The sequence below is a fragment of the Streptopelia decaocto genome, assembly GCF_964273445.1.
Source record: "Streptopelia decaocto genome assembly, chromosome: 12".
NCBI lineage: Eukaryota > Metazoa > Chordata > Aves > Columbiformes > Columbidae > Streptopelia > Streptopelia decaocto.
Window position 1 is genome coordinate 12932917 of NC_138667.1, and position 15776 is coordinate 12948692.

At 38.6% G+C, this 15776-nt stretch overlaps 1 protein-coding gene across 1 annotated transcript; it reads left to right on the top strand.

Moving 5' to 3' along the window:
• Nucleotides 1–13: 13 nt before the first annotated feature.
• HMMR (hyaluronan mediated motility receptor) lies at nucleotides 14–15243 on the top strand. Its single transcript, XM_082063722.1, has 18 exons — nucleotides 14–134; nucleotides 1215–1313; nucleotides 1911–1987; nucleotides 2849–2929; nucleotides 3627–3815; nucleotides 4125–4211; nucleotides 4733–4833; nucleotides 6025–6099; nucleotides 7069–7247; nucleotides 7870–8018; nucleotides 8328–8542; nucleotides 9137–9253; nucleotides 10015–10173; nucleotides 11788–11940; nucleotides 12045–12144; nucleotides 12387–12563; nucleotides 13086–13248; nucleotides 13809–15243. Exons 1-18 carry the CDS (start codon nucleotides 50–52, stop codon nucleotides 13826–13828), a joined length of 2226 nt encoding a protein of 741 aa, XP_081919848.1. The 5' UTR covers nucleotides 14–49; the 3' UTR covers nucleotides 13829–15243.
• Nucleotides 15244–15776: the final 533 nt, after the last annotated feature.

Sequence of the window (15776 nt, forward strand, 5' to 3'; positions counted from 1 at the left end):
GAGGAGGTGATTGGCTGCCCAGGGCGCGTGGGGCCGTTGGTCCCTTTGAATGCGGGCGGCTGGTGGCTCTGCGGCTCTGCCTGTCGTCATGGCGTTTGCCCGGGCTCCGCTCCGGCGCTTCAACGAGAGCTCCGGTGGGTGCGCGGCGGTGCCCTGGGAGTGGGGGGCGGCGGGGAGGGGGCCCGAGTGCAGGGGTCGTGGCCGGCCATTACCCCGGCGTGTCCCGGTCCTGCCTGCGCTCCCCCTGAGGGACCTGCTCGTAACGGCCCGTGTGAGGCACCTTGTCCGAGTCCCCGCGGGAGGGAGGCTCCTCCTCAGGAAAAATATTGCTGCCTCAGGTCGAATCTTGGTCATAGGTAAACGCCTACTAAATGTAAATGTGAATATATATACGTATCTAGTAAATGGAACAGTGGCAAACCACGATTCACTAACTTTCTGATATCGTGCTACAAAACTACCACAGAAACCTACAGAACGAGTTACAGTGCAGTACTGCCCCTCAGAGAGTTTGCTAATGTAAAAGTGCATCGCAATGTGGTTTTGGCTGTAGCTAAATGCCTCTCTGCTGCTATCACCTCTTCTCATATTAAATGATGTTGCTCTTACTTGCAGAAAGCTGAAGCAAGTAGATAAGCGTTTGTTGGTTTATATAGCGTTTATAATAACAATTTGTAGCCACTTGGTTGCTGTCTGCTCTTTTCCTTCAAGCTGTTTACCTTTTCAAAACACTATAAGAGTTTTAAGTAACTTAGTTCTTTGGAGGAAAAGTTTTGGATTCAACAGCATGTAAGTAGTCTCTTCAAAACTGGAAGGCATTTTAAAAACAGTTAAGTTTGCGTTTTATACTTTAACACTTCAGACTGGCTTTTTCATCAGTTAACATTAGCGTCCTCTAATCATTTGGGGTTTTTTTAATGGGAATTAATGCACTGCTATAACTAAAAAGATGCATTGCAATATTGTATATGTACATCACAGTTTCTAATTTTATTAGCAGTGTAAGAAAGAGCTCTTTTTCTCCAATGTGTCTGCTGTATAGTTCCTTTGTGTTTATAGGGAGGATGATGAGAACTGAGACTAGAGTTGTTGGTTGGCTTTTATTTTTCCTTTTTTTAAGTAGATTTAACTTAGATGTGTTACTAGCATTGAAACTGAAAACCCTATCATTTACATTAATTGTTTTCTGCTGTTCTGAAAAATCTTATTTCTAGCATATACCACATTGCAAGGGCCCAGAGATGTTAAATCTTCAGATGCGCTGAAAAGTTCTCTGTCCTCTGAAACATCTCAACGGGTTAGGAAACAGAAGAGTAAGTAGTCCTAAAAGTTGCACAGAACACAATGGTATAATATCTTTGAATGCTGCAGTTGTTAGTGCTTACATGCTGTTACTGCTTGCTTCTTGTTTAGAAGTTGTTTTCAGTTCCAGAGGCTCACTGTGCACCTTCAGCTCTAGGGGACAGCATATGTAAAAACATGTCTAACTGAATCTTCCAAAAATTGCTCTGTAGGTGACCTCTGCTAATTAGGAAGACCTATGGAGACCAAATAAATTACTTAACTACTTTGTTAACCTTGCCTTTAGTGATAGGTTTTTCAGATCTAAAGCATCCCTCAGTTGAAAATGACTTACATGGATCTGGGGTGGTGGGAGAAACTTGGCAAAAGCAAAATTCTCAAAACTGGTTCAAAAAGTCTGTCAAGTGCCCCCATGATTAATACTGATCTGCCTGATTGCAGTAAGAAAACAGCTGGCACTGTGTTGTGAAGTGGATGGTTTCATTATCAGGTGGCATTCTGTCTTTTGTATAAAAAGTCAATTAACCTTGTCTAGTTTAGTTAAATTTCCCTCACCATGTGCATCCACACCCTCTTCCTTCACCATTCTTTTCTGCATCCTCCTGCAGGTGAGTCAAGTCTGCACAGTGAGAACAGTGCACCTACTCCTGTAACTGGAAGGAGATTTGCATCTCTTGGATCAACAGTAAGATTGTTCTGTGGTTGTAGTACTGCTAAATTCCAGTTAAATCTCACTGTGACTAGTTAAATCATGTAGCCCCTCTATACAGTTACTGGTAACCTACCTGAGTAAACTATGAAACACACTATTGTGCTTCTCTTCCTTAGGAACTAAGAAGGAAAAATAAAATTGCAGTGTCTTAGGAAGTCATGTGATCACTACTTGGGGCGATGGAGTGGCTTCTTGTCTTTGTTGTTATAATGTTGGGGTTTTTTTGCCTTTTAATGACCATGTGATTAATAGTGTGGCTGCTTCCTTTGTGTTTTTTTTATTTTGTTTTTTAAAAAAAAAAAGTGTTTCTGCCTTCATATGGTGGCCAGAGCAGAAACCTAGTGGTAAAAGAAACAAAGAGGGGAGGATACTGTATATACAGGTTCTCAGTGCAGTCTGTGAAAATATGGATTTCAGGATGCACAGGTTAACAAGTTGGAAAAATTTAACCCTGTCTTACTAATGTAGTGATTAGTATTAATGATGTAGGATAAAATTCTGCAGGCAAACCTGTAGTTGAAGTTCTGGTTTTATTTTTTTAATGGAGTTCAGTGGGTGTTAATATGTTGAACTTTATTAATCTTCTTCCTGTCACAATGTTATGAGCTGTCCACTCAGCATAATGTTCATGAGAAAGTACAGTGGTAAAACTCATCCTAACCTGACACTTGTCTGCCCTGTGTGTGGAGAGAGATGCTTGCTTGTTATTTTGTTTGTGTGTATCTTTAGTAATATTGTCTGTATGAAGGCAACCACTCTTATATTTAACTGTGGTGGTAAACTAGTATGCAGCTAGAGATCAGCTTAAATGTTTATTATACATTTCTTCAAAAGCCAGCTCATGTGACTCTGAAGCCTAAAAAAGACCTTATCCTTATGAAAGAGAAAAAGAAACAGAAGACACTGGAGAAGGAGGTATGTATATGTTATGTGAGTGCAATCCTGTAGTGTTTCTCAGTTACCATAAAAAATACACGTCAGTAAAATTAGCTTCTTTTGCATACCAAAGCATACAAGTACTTTGCAAACAGCTCTGTGCAAAGCAGACATTATCAGATGTTATGGTATGTAGAAAACATGGGCTTTGTTAATGGAATTACATTAATTTCTACTAATTATGAACAGCTATGCAGATGCTCTTTTAAAAAAAAAGTCTTATGTTCCCTACCACAAAAAGGTTCTATTTAACTGTTTGAGATTTTTGCTTGATAATCAACATATTTTCTAAGTTTAAGACACAGCTAATTTTACCTTTTCAGTCCTCTTCTGTGTACTAATCCATGCTTTCTGTGTCTCAAATGTCACATTCTGTCTTTATATTCCACAGCCAAAGAGGAGAGTTTGCTTCTGTTGCAAATTGAAGCAAAAAAACTTTTCTAACTTTAACATGTTGTACTGCCTCAGTAGCATAAAATAAGTCAGGTGAAATGCTAGGACTACAAATCTGTGGTGTGTAATCATAGAGAAGTGTCGCGATTCTGATTTCCTGTGAATGGCAGAGTTGAAGATATATATTCTGAATGAAAGTTAATACTGACTGTATTAACACACACATTAACTTATTTAAGAAGCATAATAGTAGGAAATACAGAAAAGATCTCTTTTGTTTTAGATTCGTGCATTAGTGAGAGAGCGTGGAGAGCAGGATAAAAAACTTCAGGCTCTGGATGAGGATTTGGTTAAGACTGAAGCAAAGCTGAGTGCCACTGTTCAGGAGAAAACTTCTCTTTTGGCAAATGTTGCCTGTCTAAAAAAACAGCTTCTGGAGCTAACGAGAGCCAATGAACTACTAAAGTCGAAGGTATTCAGACAAATAAGGACATATTTGCTTTGCCTTTGTTATTAAGCTCACTCAGCAAGAGGTAACTTTAGCTGCTGATCAGCATCTGTTTTTACATTCCCCGTGCCCCTTTGTTGGCACAGGGACAGAACGTGTCTGGTTTGGGATCTCTTGCTCTTCTGTCTGAAGACAGAGCCAGACCTGTGAACATCTGTATCAAGGGTGGGCAGAGATCACTGTTGAGGGTGGGAGTAGAGCACTTTTAAAAGCTTGTCTGAAGAGTTATATGAAGGAGTTACATTCAATAGTTTTACATTAATCTCTAATCAGGTGTCTGAAGATGATGTGCAGAAGAAAATGAGCAGCCTATGCATGGAGTTAATGAAGCTCAGAAACATGAGGGATGCTAAGGAGAAGGTATGACCGTTTGCACTGCATGGGATAGTAACTATGAGCTGTTGAAGAACAGACAATTAATGGCTTACAACACAACTGCAGATCATGTTTTGTTTCTGTCCTCAGGGTGGTAGTTTCCTTTACTCTGTGTGGAGCGTAAATAAAGGTCAAACCTTCAGTGTTCTTGATTTTGGTATTGATGTGCAGAGTAAATATGAGTTGAAAAAACAAAGCCTAGAAATACCTCTGTGACAATATCAATGTGTTGGTCAGACTGTTAATGTCTTTGAAAACCAGTGGTCTCAAGTATAGTTTGAAGCTCTCTTAAATCTTCGCGTTTTTCAGATGGTGGTGGTTGTTGTTTTAACAAATGGCCGATACCTCTACAGAGGCATACTTAGAATCACATTTAGCATAGTATCAAGTGCTATCATTAAGCTGTAGTTATGAATTCATTTCAGTTTACCACTTCTCTTAGACAATGGATTTTTTTTTTATTGAATCTTTCTTTAGCGGTAATATTTGTCTTTTTCTTTTTTAAGTCTGCACTTGCAAAGCAGGAAAACATGGAAATGAAGCTGCAGGAAGTGCAAAGGAATCTAGAGCATTCAAGAGGAAAAGTAGCACAGTTAGAACAAAAACTGTAAGTAGTAAGAAAGGGAACTGACTTAAATGACATTGTCATCTAGCTGTGCTTATGTGCTCATACTGTATAGAGAGCACATAGCTTAGGGAAAATACAGGGTGTCTTGCTACTGAGAAGGAACAGAAGTTACTAGTATTTGTGACATGGAATAAATTTGATGGATTTTAGGAACTGCTGTATTCTTATAAAATAAACATACAAAATGTTGTTCCTTTAATGTATCTAATTTTTTTCCAAAAGACAAACCATATCGTCTCAACCCGTTGTCTTTCACTGTGGTGGGGTGGAGTTTTCTTGGATAGGGGGTAGGGAGGGAAGATATGTATCTTGAGAGAAGAATTGTTGTTCATCTTGGAGCAAGACATTCATGTGGATTGGATACTTCAGTATCTGGCACTTTAGACTGGCAAGTTAGGAATAAGCAAGAGTGAAAAAGCTTTGGATCAGGAGTTGAGATCTTAAACCAGCACCCAGGCATTTGATGCAGATTGGATGAACATATGTGTGTTCTTCAGCTAAGCCTAGTGAAGAGCAGTGTGGCACCTTCAAATTTGCTTCTTAGTAGCCACATTCTCTGAAGAAAGGCAAATGCAAAGTGTCTTGGCTGGAGCAGCTGCATGTAGGCAGGGAGAGTTCCAATCAGCTGTTCTGCCCAAATGTCATTTGCTGCAGAGAAACAGTGTGCTAATATATAGGTTATTTCTGAGGATGATGACCTAAGGAGGGTGAACTTCTAAGGTTTTATCTCAATTTTGCCTGATCAGCACTGCAGCATCCTTATGTTTTGTTCTTTTACCTAACATCCAAGTGCTCAAATATGAGCAGAATTTTTATACTTCATTACTATTTTAACTCTCATGTAAAGTTAATAATGCAGATTGTGCAATTCACAAAGGAAGGCAATGATAATTTGTTTAGCTAATGCAGCTGTTCTAGCATACTTGCTTGCAGCAGAATGTGGCTCAGCATCTTTACTACAAATGAGAAGACTGTATGGAACAAGTATCAAAAAAGGGTAGAATCGCCTCTTAGAGCAAATACCAGTTTGTCAGCCAAACTTGATTATGTAAAGGATGAATTTCTACTATGTCATGATTCAATGCTTTATTTCTCTTTATCTGTAAACAAATAGCTTACGAGTACATCTGAATTTTAGATCCATCCTTCATGAAAATGTCCTGGTTTTAGGTCTGCTACTGAGAGAGAGAAAGTTGAAAACAAGTCTGACACTGAAAAACTCCTGGAATATATCACAGAGCTCAGGTAATGAATTGTTCTTGAATTTGACTGGGCAAATTAAAAGGCAGTAAAACCAAGCCTCACTTGTGACTGGTGAAGTAGAACTTTGGCAACAATTCTGTTTAACAGTATTAAAACAGGGAAGGAAAGTAAATCTGCTATTTTTCCACACAATGGAAAGGAGTTGTAAGGTATTATTTTATTTTTCTAAATGTTTCTGTTTTTCTGGGCTAAGAATATGGAAGTTTTGTATCAGGGTCCTGAAATCATGGTTTTAGCCTGAGTTATTTGTACATAAAGAAAACCTTTTCCTCTAAGGTACTAGCAGTAGTGTCTTTTGTCATCACTTGTAAAACAATATACAGTAGGGCAAAAAAAACCACCCTCAGTCTTGGCTTCCAGTGAACTTTGCAGCACTCAGATTGGCATCTAAGAGTTGTAGTGAATTATGTATGTATGAGCATCATTCCGATTGTAAAACTTACTAATCCAGTGCTTTTTAAGTGATCAAAACTCTATTAAAACAGTGAAAATACAAAAGTATTTAAATATAAGTAGTTCATTGTTTGCCCTCTCCCTGTCAATTTACTCATTAAGAGATTCCTCATTAACTGGCTGTATATATCCAGATTCTGCTTATTCTTGTAAAATATGGTTTATTAATGTGTAAGCTTTTCTGACAAAACTGGGCTTTGTAAAAAAACCTGGATGTAAGTTATCTATATATCAATTACAGTAAATAATTCTATTTTAATCAAACCTTTATAATTTATTTATGTGACTGTATAAGTTTATTTTAAAACAAAACATCAGTGTTGAATAAATTACTTCTAATTAACCTGTCTTAATGTGAAAAAAAAGTGTTTCTGATAAAACAGGCGAAGGCAGTTTTCCTATTGGAAAACAGTAGTTCTAAGCCTTTTTCCATTGTTCTGAAGTGTAAGCTTACAAATCAGATACAGTGATAACAAGTACCTGAATTTTCTCCTATAGCACTGTTGCAGAAACTGTTGAGAAATACAAACTTGATGTTGCCCAGATGGAGGAGACACTGATAAAGAAAGACCAAGACATGGAGATCTTGAGGCATACCCTCAAAACGAAAGAGGAAGAATCATTTAAGCTGATAAATGAACTTAATGAAAGGTGTAAATTGCTTGAACAAGAAAAAGGTAATTGTTAGTGCTTGTGTGCTCTTCACTTATATGGGATCACTGATGTCTTAAAGCATCTCAAATAGGTTTGTCCTAAAATGTCAATTTAGACTGGTTTGCTCTAAGTTAAAAGTAGTCTCTGAGCTCCAGCTGAAAAGAGCTAGGTGTATTTCTAACAGTTATGGAAACTACCTTCAATCTGACATGTTAAGTCTAAATTTTCTATTCCTGTGGAGGGGGTTACTGAGGTAGATAATACAGAATGAAAATAGTTTACATAGTAGGAATGCCTTTAATCTGAAAGCTGAACACAAATGACTCTCTACCAGCTGGCTTGTATGCACTAGCATTATGTGGAAGAAGCTTTGGGGAAATCATTTAGTAGTTTTTCCCCAGCCATGCTGCTGTTCTTAATTGCTTCATCCAAAGAAGAGTTTCCAGATGGGTTTAAGATGTGGTTTTGGTTTTTGTTTGTGTTGGTTGGGTTGGGGGTTTTATTGGTTGGTTTTTGTTTGGTTGGTTTTTCCCCCTTGCCTAACTAACTTAAAGGCTAGGATGGAAGAACGATGAAGAATAGGTGTTGTAGTTCTCAGAAAATAAAGAAGGGAATTTGTATTATACCGACAATTCCTCCATGCAGAGAAAGAGCTGTCTGAGAGCAGAGGAAAATTCCTGAGTATGAATGCTGAAATAGAAGATCTCAAAAAAACCATTGGCTTAGAAGAACAAGAACACCAAAAACTGCTTCAGAAACATGAGGACATGGTCTCTCAGCTGCAGCAAGAGAAGGTAAATGCAGTCTACAGATCAGTGTAAAAATAGATTCTGACCACACTGGCACTAAAGGCTCTGATTTCAGTATGCATAAGACTGCTGTATTAATAATGGTCTTACCTGTGGAATGCACAAGTGGGTGCTGGCCAGCAGAAACTGTGTGTGGTCCAGTACCTCGAAGAATTGCAACTGGTAGGATGGGTGTTTTGATTTTTCCTGTAGGTTTGACCTTATTCTTTTGCTTTAAAGTTAGAACACTCCAAATGAGTCTTTAATATCTAGGAAAGTACGGGTAATTTTAAAATCTGACACTCGGGCTTGCAGGAGTCATCTGCATCATTGCACAAGAAGTTACAAGAGATTCAAGATGAGGTAACACGTGAGAGACATCTTCTGGAAGAAGAGCTGAATGATACAATGAATGAGCTGAATAAATTGCATGCTAAGGAGAAGAAAGCTGAGAAGCTGGTGAAGCAGTTGGAACAAGAAATCAAATCTCAAGCTCTTGAACTTGCACAGATGGAAGTGAAGTTGAAACGGTTTGTGAAATAAACTTTGATTCTAAAGCTTTCAAAGGAAAAATGTTACACCAGTCGCATCAACAAGGCTTTTCAGCCTAATTCAGGTTTTAGAGACCTGAACAGATCTAAATTTATTTCTTGCTGGTTATTCATTGTTGATAGGACCTAATCCATCCGATTGACTCAAATAAGTTTAATATTGTCTTAAAACTGTTTCATTAGTGAGCTGAGAGTTGCTTGAAGGACTGTGGTAATATGATATTGCTGTGAAGGGTAAGCCACATCTGTGTTGTACTGGGTGTTAGTGCCCTACAGAGGTCAATGACTAGGAAAGACTTTTAAGCAAGTTGTTTCTTCCTGTCACTTATTGGAATTTTCCTGTTAGGTGTCTGATCTGTTCTATAACTAAATTTGAAAATAAGGGAAGGGGAAATGCTTAGTGAAATCTGCTGTGATGATTGTGCTCTAATACGTGACAAGTTGTGGCAGAGAAGTAACTGATTTGTCACAACTTATTGCTGCCACTGCAAGACTTCTGTAACTGATAACAGTATTTGGGAGTGTGTTGAGACATAGTTATCTCCAGAGTGGAATGCTGCATTTTTATTTCAGGAAGAATGCAGAGCTGGAGCAAATCAAAGAAACGCAGAGCAATGCTGTTTTGCAAGTCCAGGAAGAGCACAGCAATACATTGCGTAAACTTGGAGAGACCATTGCTGAGTTTGAAAGGTATTTAAGTTTCATTAAGACCTAGGATAGGGATTGTCTCAAGGATTGCAATAGAATATGCTGTTTGTTCATGTACCTTGGTACTTAAAACCATGTATGAGTTTTGGTACAGCATTAGAGCAGAGGATTTTGTGATGGACTATTTGACATGAAGAAATTCACTTATTCCTTTTGAGTACTAGCCAGGTGTAATGATGCGCTCAGGATCTAGTTCAGGAAACCTGATGTTTCTTCTTCTGAAGTATAAACAATTAGAATACTTGAATGCTCTTGAATCTTGGTGAGAGTTGCAACTATGATGGTTTTCTCTTTGCACTATAATCTCTTGCAAGAAAACCTTGTGTAGACTCAAAACTTGCACTGGATTGAGAGGATTTTCCTTCAGTTCTTCAGATCTTTCCTCCCAAAATATTCAAGTTGTAGAAGTGATACTGTTATTGCTAAGTATGCAAGGCATCCAGGAATGATCCAGTGGGTTATTTGCCAATGTAAGCTGCAGATAGGTGTTTTGTGTCTTACAATATCTACCAAAATGTGAAAATATCTGTATCACAGAATTTGTCATAGTGTTACTGCTTATGGCTTTATGGAAGTGTGGGTTGTTTTAACTCTGGATTTATCAGTGCCAGAACACTGCCATATCTCCAGATTATAAAATCTTGTTTTAGCATGACCTTGAGTTACTCTTTTAAGGCTTGACCATGTTAATCTGTATTTTGTCTAAAGTAACAAGATTTTTCTTATTTGTATTGGAATACCAGCTACAAGAAGACAACAGCTGAAGAAATATGCAGTCTTAAACTGGAGAACACCTCTCTGCAAGAAGAAGTTACCAACCTAAAAAAAATAGGCAAAGATAATCTACAGCTGCTTCAGGAAGCTGAGAACACTAAAAACAAAGCAAAAGAAGAATGTGCAAGGTAGTAGACAGACTAACTTTTCCCTAAGCTAAAGAATGCCAACTAAGGCTTGTATTCTAACTAGAACTTAACATGGTGCTCTACCAAATGAAATCAATATTTGGTGTAAGCTGAAGTTTCTTCCTTTCCCAGTGGTGAGGGTTGAAAATATCGATTGGTAAAATTCATCACCTTTATATGCACTAGAAAACTGGTCAGTTGCTTTGAATTTTTCCTTTATGTGCAACATACAGGAAAAGGAAAATATTTAACTGAAATATGTTGGGATATTGTCTTAATCAGAAATATAAGTAGCAGTTGCTGTTCCACAAATAAGATCCACAAGGGCAGAAAAACAAATACTTAATGCAGAGGTCACCCAAATTCTGCTCACAAGCAGGTGCCAATTAACTACCCATGAACTACCACACTGCAGGGAGGTAAACTAAGGTCTTCTCTCTGCCTAAGAGAAAGCACAGCAGTGCAGCTGCTAAGTAGTGACAGCCAAGCAGTTGTTGTAGTCTACCAGCTGAAGACAGGTTTCCGTGCCTGTCTGGCAGCAGTTTAGTGGTCTGTGTTCTCCTCCCAGTTCACTGCGCAGCACATGAGCACGTTCCTTGCTCTGGGCAAGTCACAACTATTTGAGGCAGTGCGGGAGGTCCTGGTGTGTGATCAGCTGTCCTAGGCGACCGCAGATACTGCCTGGGTGTGAGTTGCATTGTGGAACACAGTGTATATGTGCTGGAGGATTTCCCTCACCACTTGTTACAAGGTGGTTCCTAGCTGGCTTCTGAAGTTGAAGCTGGCTTTAAGTCAACAAGTGTGCTCTAATCTTTTTAACTCTTGCATGTGGATAAATGACTCAACTGCATTAAAATGCTGTTTTGGCCATAGTGAGTTGGGCATTTATCATCTTCCCTACTCTTTACTGATTTATAAAATGGGTCTGTAAAGTTTTGTAATGCTTCTGCTGTGTTCACCCATAGCCAGTACATTAAGATGGTCTGAAGGGCAATTACAGTGTACCCCAGCTTGTTTTGAAACACCTGTGCTGCTTAAGAATTTGCCCATTCTTTCTTTTCCACCTACTTAATATTGCCAGTTTCCATTAGAGCTGGTGAAAGAAAAACAGCTGGAGAGTGTTTTTTCCTGTTCAATTTGCTGGTTGAGTGTGGCAGGGAAGGGATTCTTGGTCTCCACCTAGATGATATAACAAACAGCTGATGTTAAAGAAGGGAGACAATGCTTTACGTGTAGAGTTTTGGAACCCTTGAGTACATCCGCACTGAACAATCTTGACTAGTTTCTGATTGAGCAAACCTCTGCATGTGAAGTCTAACTACTAAAGTGTCTTCCGCTGAAAGCTGCTGCATTAAACAGTCATAAAAAAAAACCCATCTTTGTGTTCTTCAAAAGCACTGCTTGCTTCCTTGTAGGAGAAATTTAAAATACTGTGTCTTGAACTTGATTGCTTTTTGTATTGTTCCTCTCGTGTAGCACTGTTTATGCAACCCTTTATTTCATTTCTTCTATCGATGCATTTTCAATCATGGTTACTTGTGGTTCCGGATTTACAGTAGTGTTTAAAAAAAAAAAAAATCAGGGTTCATTAAGGATGGGTTATATTTTCCTCAGGATGCTTTTAGAAGTCCAGACGAAGCTTGCACTGAAAGAAGCAGAAATGGAGAGAACAAGAGAGTCTTGCCTTGCACAAGTGGCTAAACTTCAGGAAAAGCTGCAAGAGCAAACTGAAGATCTGAAAAGAGAACTTGAAGCAGAAAGATCAAGGTGACTTTTATCAAGCTAAACCTGCATATTATAGCACATCAAAGTTTTAGTGTGAAGTGCTGAGAGCTAACAATTTACGTAACGAAACTCCACTTTCTTTTTAGGAAAACCATAAATGAAGATGTAACCTCTAGCTTAAAAGAAGAGATAAAGACCTGGCGTAATCTCTATGAAGACTTGCATAACAAAACTAAACCTTTTCAGGTGTGTTATAGAGTAGATATTTATGCGTATCTGATTTTAGACTTGTGCAGCTGGCTCAAGTTCTGCTCTTGACAAGTAATTGTGCTTTTTCCTGTTCTAAGGTGTTTATCCTGCAATGGTTTCCTAAGTTACTATGCCTCAAGCCAGCTATTCCCCTTCCCAAACCAATCTTTTTTTGTAGATTTCAGTTAAGTAACAAGCTATGTTTAATTTGAAGATTAAGGATTCAATATATATTTCAGCAACAACTAGATGCATTTGAAGCAGAGAAGAACGCACTCTTAAATGAGCATGGTGCAGCCCAAGAAGAACTGAGTAAACTAAGTGACGCATATGCTAAACTACTTGGCCACCAGAACCAGAAGCAAAAAATCAAGCATGTTATGAAGTTGAAGGATGAGAATACCCACCTGAGGCAGGTTTGTGAAATGAAAAGTGAAACATTTATAAGTTATTCATTTGCCCGATTCCTTTGCTCTAAATATTTATACGCTAATATAACTGCAAACTACTTCCTTTCTAGGGTTCTTAAATGCCCTGCAAAAGCTAGATGAGAACAAACTACCTGCCTCCAGAAGCAGCAAGAGAAGCTGTTCTAGTTTCAGCTGACTGTATTGTATACAGAGGGATCACCAGTGCAAATAACTACCCCTAGTCTTAGCTTGCTTGATTTTTCTTGTCTCTTTTGGATGTTCTAGAGTAGTAAGCTAAAAACTAAAAGCAGCACCTCAAAGTTTCAGGCTACCATACTACTTAGTGGTGTTTGTTACACAGCAATTGTACAGTGGCGCTGGGTTCTCTACACCTATATGTTTGGTGTATGTTCCAAATAATTGGGTATGTGTGTGTTTAGCATTAGTCAAAAAGGCCACTGCAGCAGATGATGAAACAGCCTTTCCTCCTGTTAATAAATTTACTTCCAAATCTTATGTTTTCTTCAGGACGTTTCAAAACTGCGTGCACTGCTAGCTAAAGAAAAGCAAACCAACAGGAATCTTCAGCAGCAACTATGTACAATTCAGGGTGTTAAGTGTTTTGATCCTTCCAAAGCTTTCCAGAATGACAGCAAGGAAAACGTTCCTCCAAAAACTCCTTTTAAAGAAGGTAAGCTTAGATATTCACCTGCCCATGTTCTTGTACCTCTTAAACCTAATGGAAGCTTGTATGGCAGACTTGCAGAGAGCTGCATTTGGGGAAGAGAGTGCCATTCCATGTGTGTTTCCTGGCAGATGTGAGAAGGCTACATCCATAGGGCGCTTCCAGTGTGCTGGTGTGTTTACCAGCATGGGTCCTTGTCCCCTGCCCTGGGCAGGGTCTCCTGTGTGGCTGGTGGGGGTGAAGTGACTCTGAGCCCTGGTTCTTGAGCTGCTGCCTGGCAGGACCTTATACTCCATAGGTGGAAAAGATGCAAAAGGCCTGCAGGTGGATGTGGAGTGAAAGGTGGCAAGAGCATAGGGATGCACACAGGGAAGCGGTGTAGCACAGAGTGTGGAAAGGTATAGATCTCAGCCAGACCTTCATTTCACAGTATATTTCAGGGTCTGAAATTCTGACTTGCATGTTTATGTGGAATGTGATGCTTTCTTCCCCCACAGCAAACAATGATTTGATTGGTGGGAACAACAGTGGAAAAACCCAGACTTAGTAATTTTTTTCTATTTCAGGTAATAAAATCAGAAGTTAATCTCTTGTTATTGGAAATTTGTGATATTTTTCTTAAATCCATGTACTACAGAAGACTTCAACAGACTATTTGTTCAAGGTGAACTTGGATGCTGTATACACTGCCAATTATGAGTACTAGAGAAATGGTGTAAAATGATATATTGTTAGAAAGTTATGGTTGCAGTGATACTGAGAAGCCATAGGTGACTGTTCCAGACTCCTGGTAACATCACTGCGCTCTTGAACTGAGAACTGTTCACTGTTCCACTCTTGTTTTGCATCTTGAAACTTCTTAGTATGTTTTCAGAGCAGCTTCAGTCCAGAAAAGGTGAATAAGCACTGGAGAATGAGGATGACAAATGAAATCTGATTTAACAAAAGATGTTTTTTTGCATCTATCTCATGTTTGCAATTTTATGTTAAATTACTTTTGCCATTTATGTCTGTTTTAATACCAGTGGCAGGAATGCTGCCAAGACCCGTCTTCTGTGGTCTACATAATAAAGAATGAATGTAGAAAATTGCACTGTACAGTTAGTTTTGATATTCTTAATAGGATCTATATCCAGGGCATGCTCATTTAAATCCAGGGGCTAGATATTTTTGCAACTGTTGATCTTCAGGAGGGGATTTTCAGGTCAGACTCAAATTGACTGCATTTTCCTGCAGGTTGGCATACTGTGGCTAAGATCAGTGTCTTAACAGAAATGTCTATTTTACAAATGCTTTCCTCACTGGACTCTTAAATTGTTGTAATATTTTTGTAGGCAGCTGTTTTAATTGATCAATGCTACATGAGGGGGAATAACAACAGAACTTGTTTTAATTGGATCGGAGGAATCCACTGTACATGCTCCAATTGTACAGAATTCAATTTTGGCAAGGTGGAAAGAACCTGTTTAACTGCATCTAAAATTAAGAGCTTTTTTAATCCCAATAAAAATTTTAAGTGAAATAATTTGTCTGTTTCCTTCACAAACGAGAGATACAACCCAGAATCTAATGACATTGTGTAATTGACCTAGTGTTCTTTTCTCTGGTCATAAATCTTCATAACAAAGTTCAATGTCATTCTTGCCTCTAAGCCTATGTATTCTCTAGTCTTCAAGAAGAAATAATTTTAAGCTGAACTGTATATTATGTACAACCTATAATTTCCTTATCTTATAATTTCCTGTAAAATTATCTTAATATGTGAGTAAATATTGGAATTTAAGTGAAAGGAAGAACTGTCTTCTTGTTATTGTGTCCACTAATACCCTGTGTGTGGGTGCTGCAGAGAGACAGTACACAAAGATTAGTATGTTGGATATATTGCCATTTGTACTGATATTACAAGCTTACAGCAAACTGATAATATGCTTTTTTTGGTATCTCCTTTCCTAAGTATTAAGTCTAAGGAAATAAACTGCTATGTCTTGTCTGTTAATGCCATCTTTGTGTATTTGATGGATTACTTGAACTTGTGAAGTTGGAGGATGAGGATTAACTTCAGGCGTTTGAACTGAGAAATGCTCAGTGTTCATTTAGCAGTTGGCCTGGAGTGTAGAGAGGCATATTTTAATCAGGAAGTTGCTGAAATAATTTCATACTGGAGTTCTCCTTGTGGAGAAAATGATGAAACTTTTGTCTAAAATATTTAAATGGGGTAAAAGAAAATTGTGCATTAGTCAGACTCATTTGATGAGAACATGGGTTTGATCCTAGTGTTATCCAGCCTGTATATCCACCAGTTGGTGGATGTGAAGTGAGCAGGTGGTTGAACCAGAGTCCATCTAGTGAGCAGCAGGGACAGAGCCATGGGCTGGTTGGTGGGGGGGAAAACCTACACACAACCCAAAACAACAAAACAAGTACCACTCCACAGCTATTACACTGGAGACTTTATCATAAGATGGGGTTATTTTTTCATGCAGCATTGCTGAAAGTTGTTCATTTTTCTGTGATGTTCTACTCCTAGGGTGATT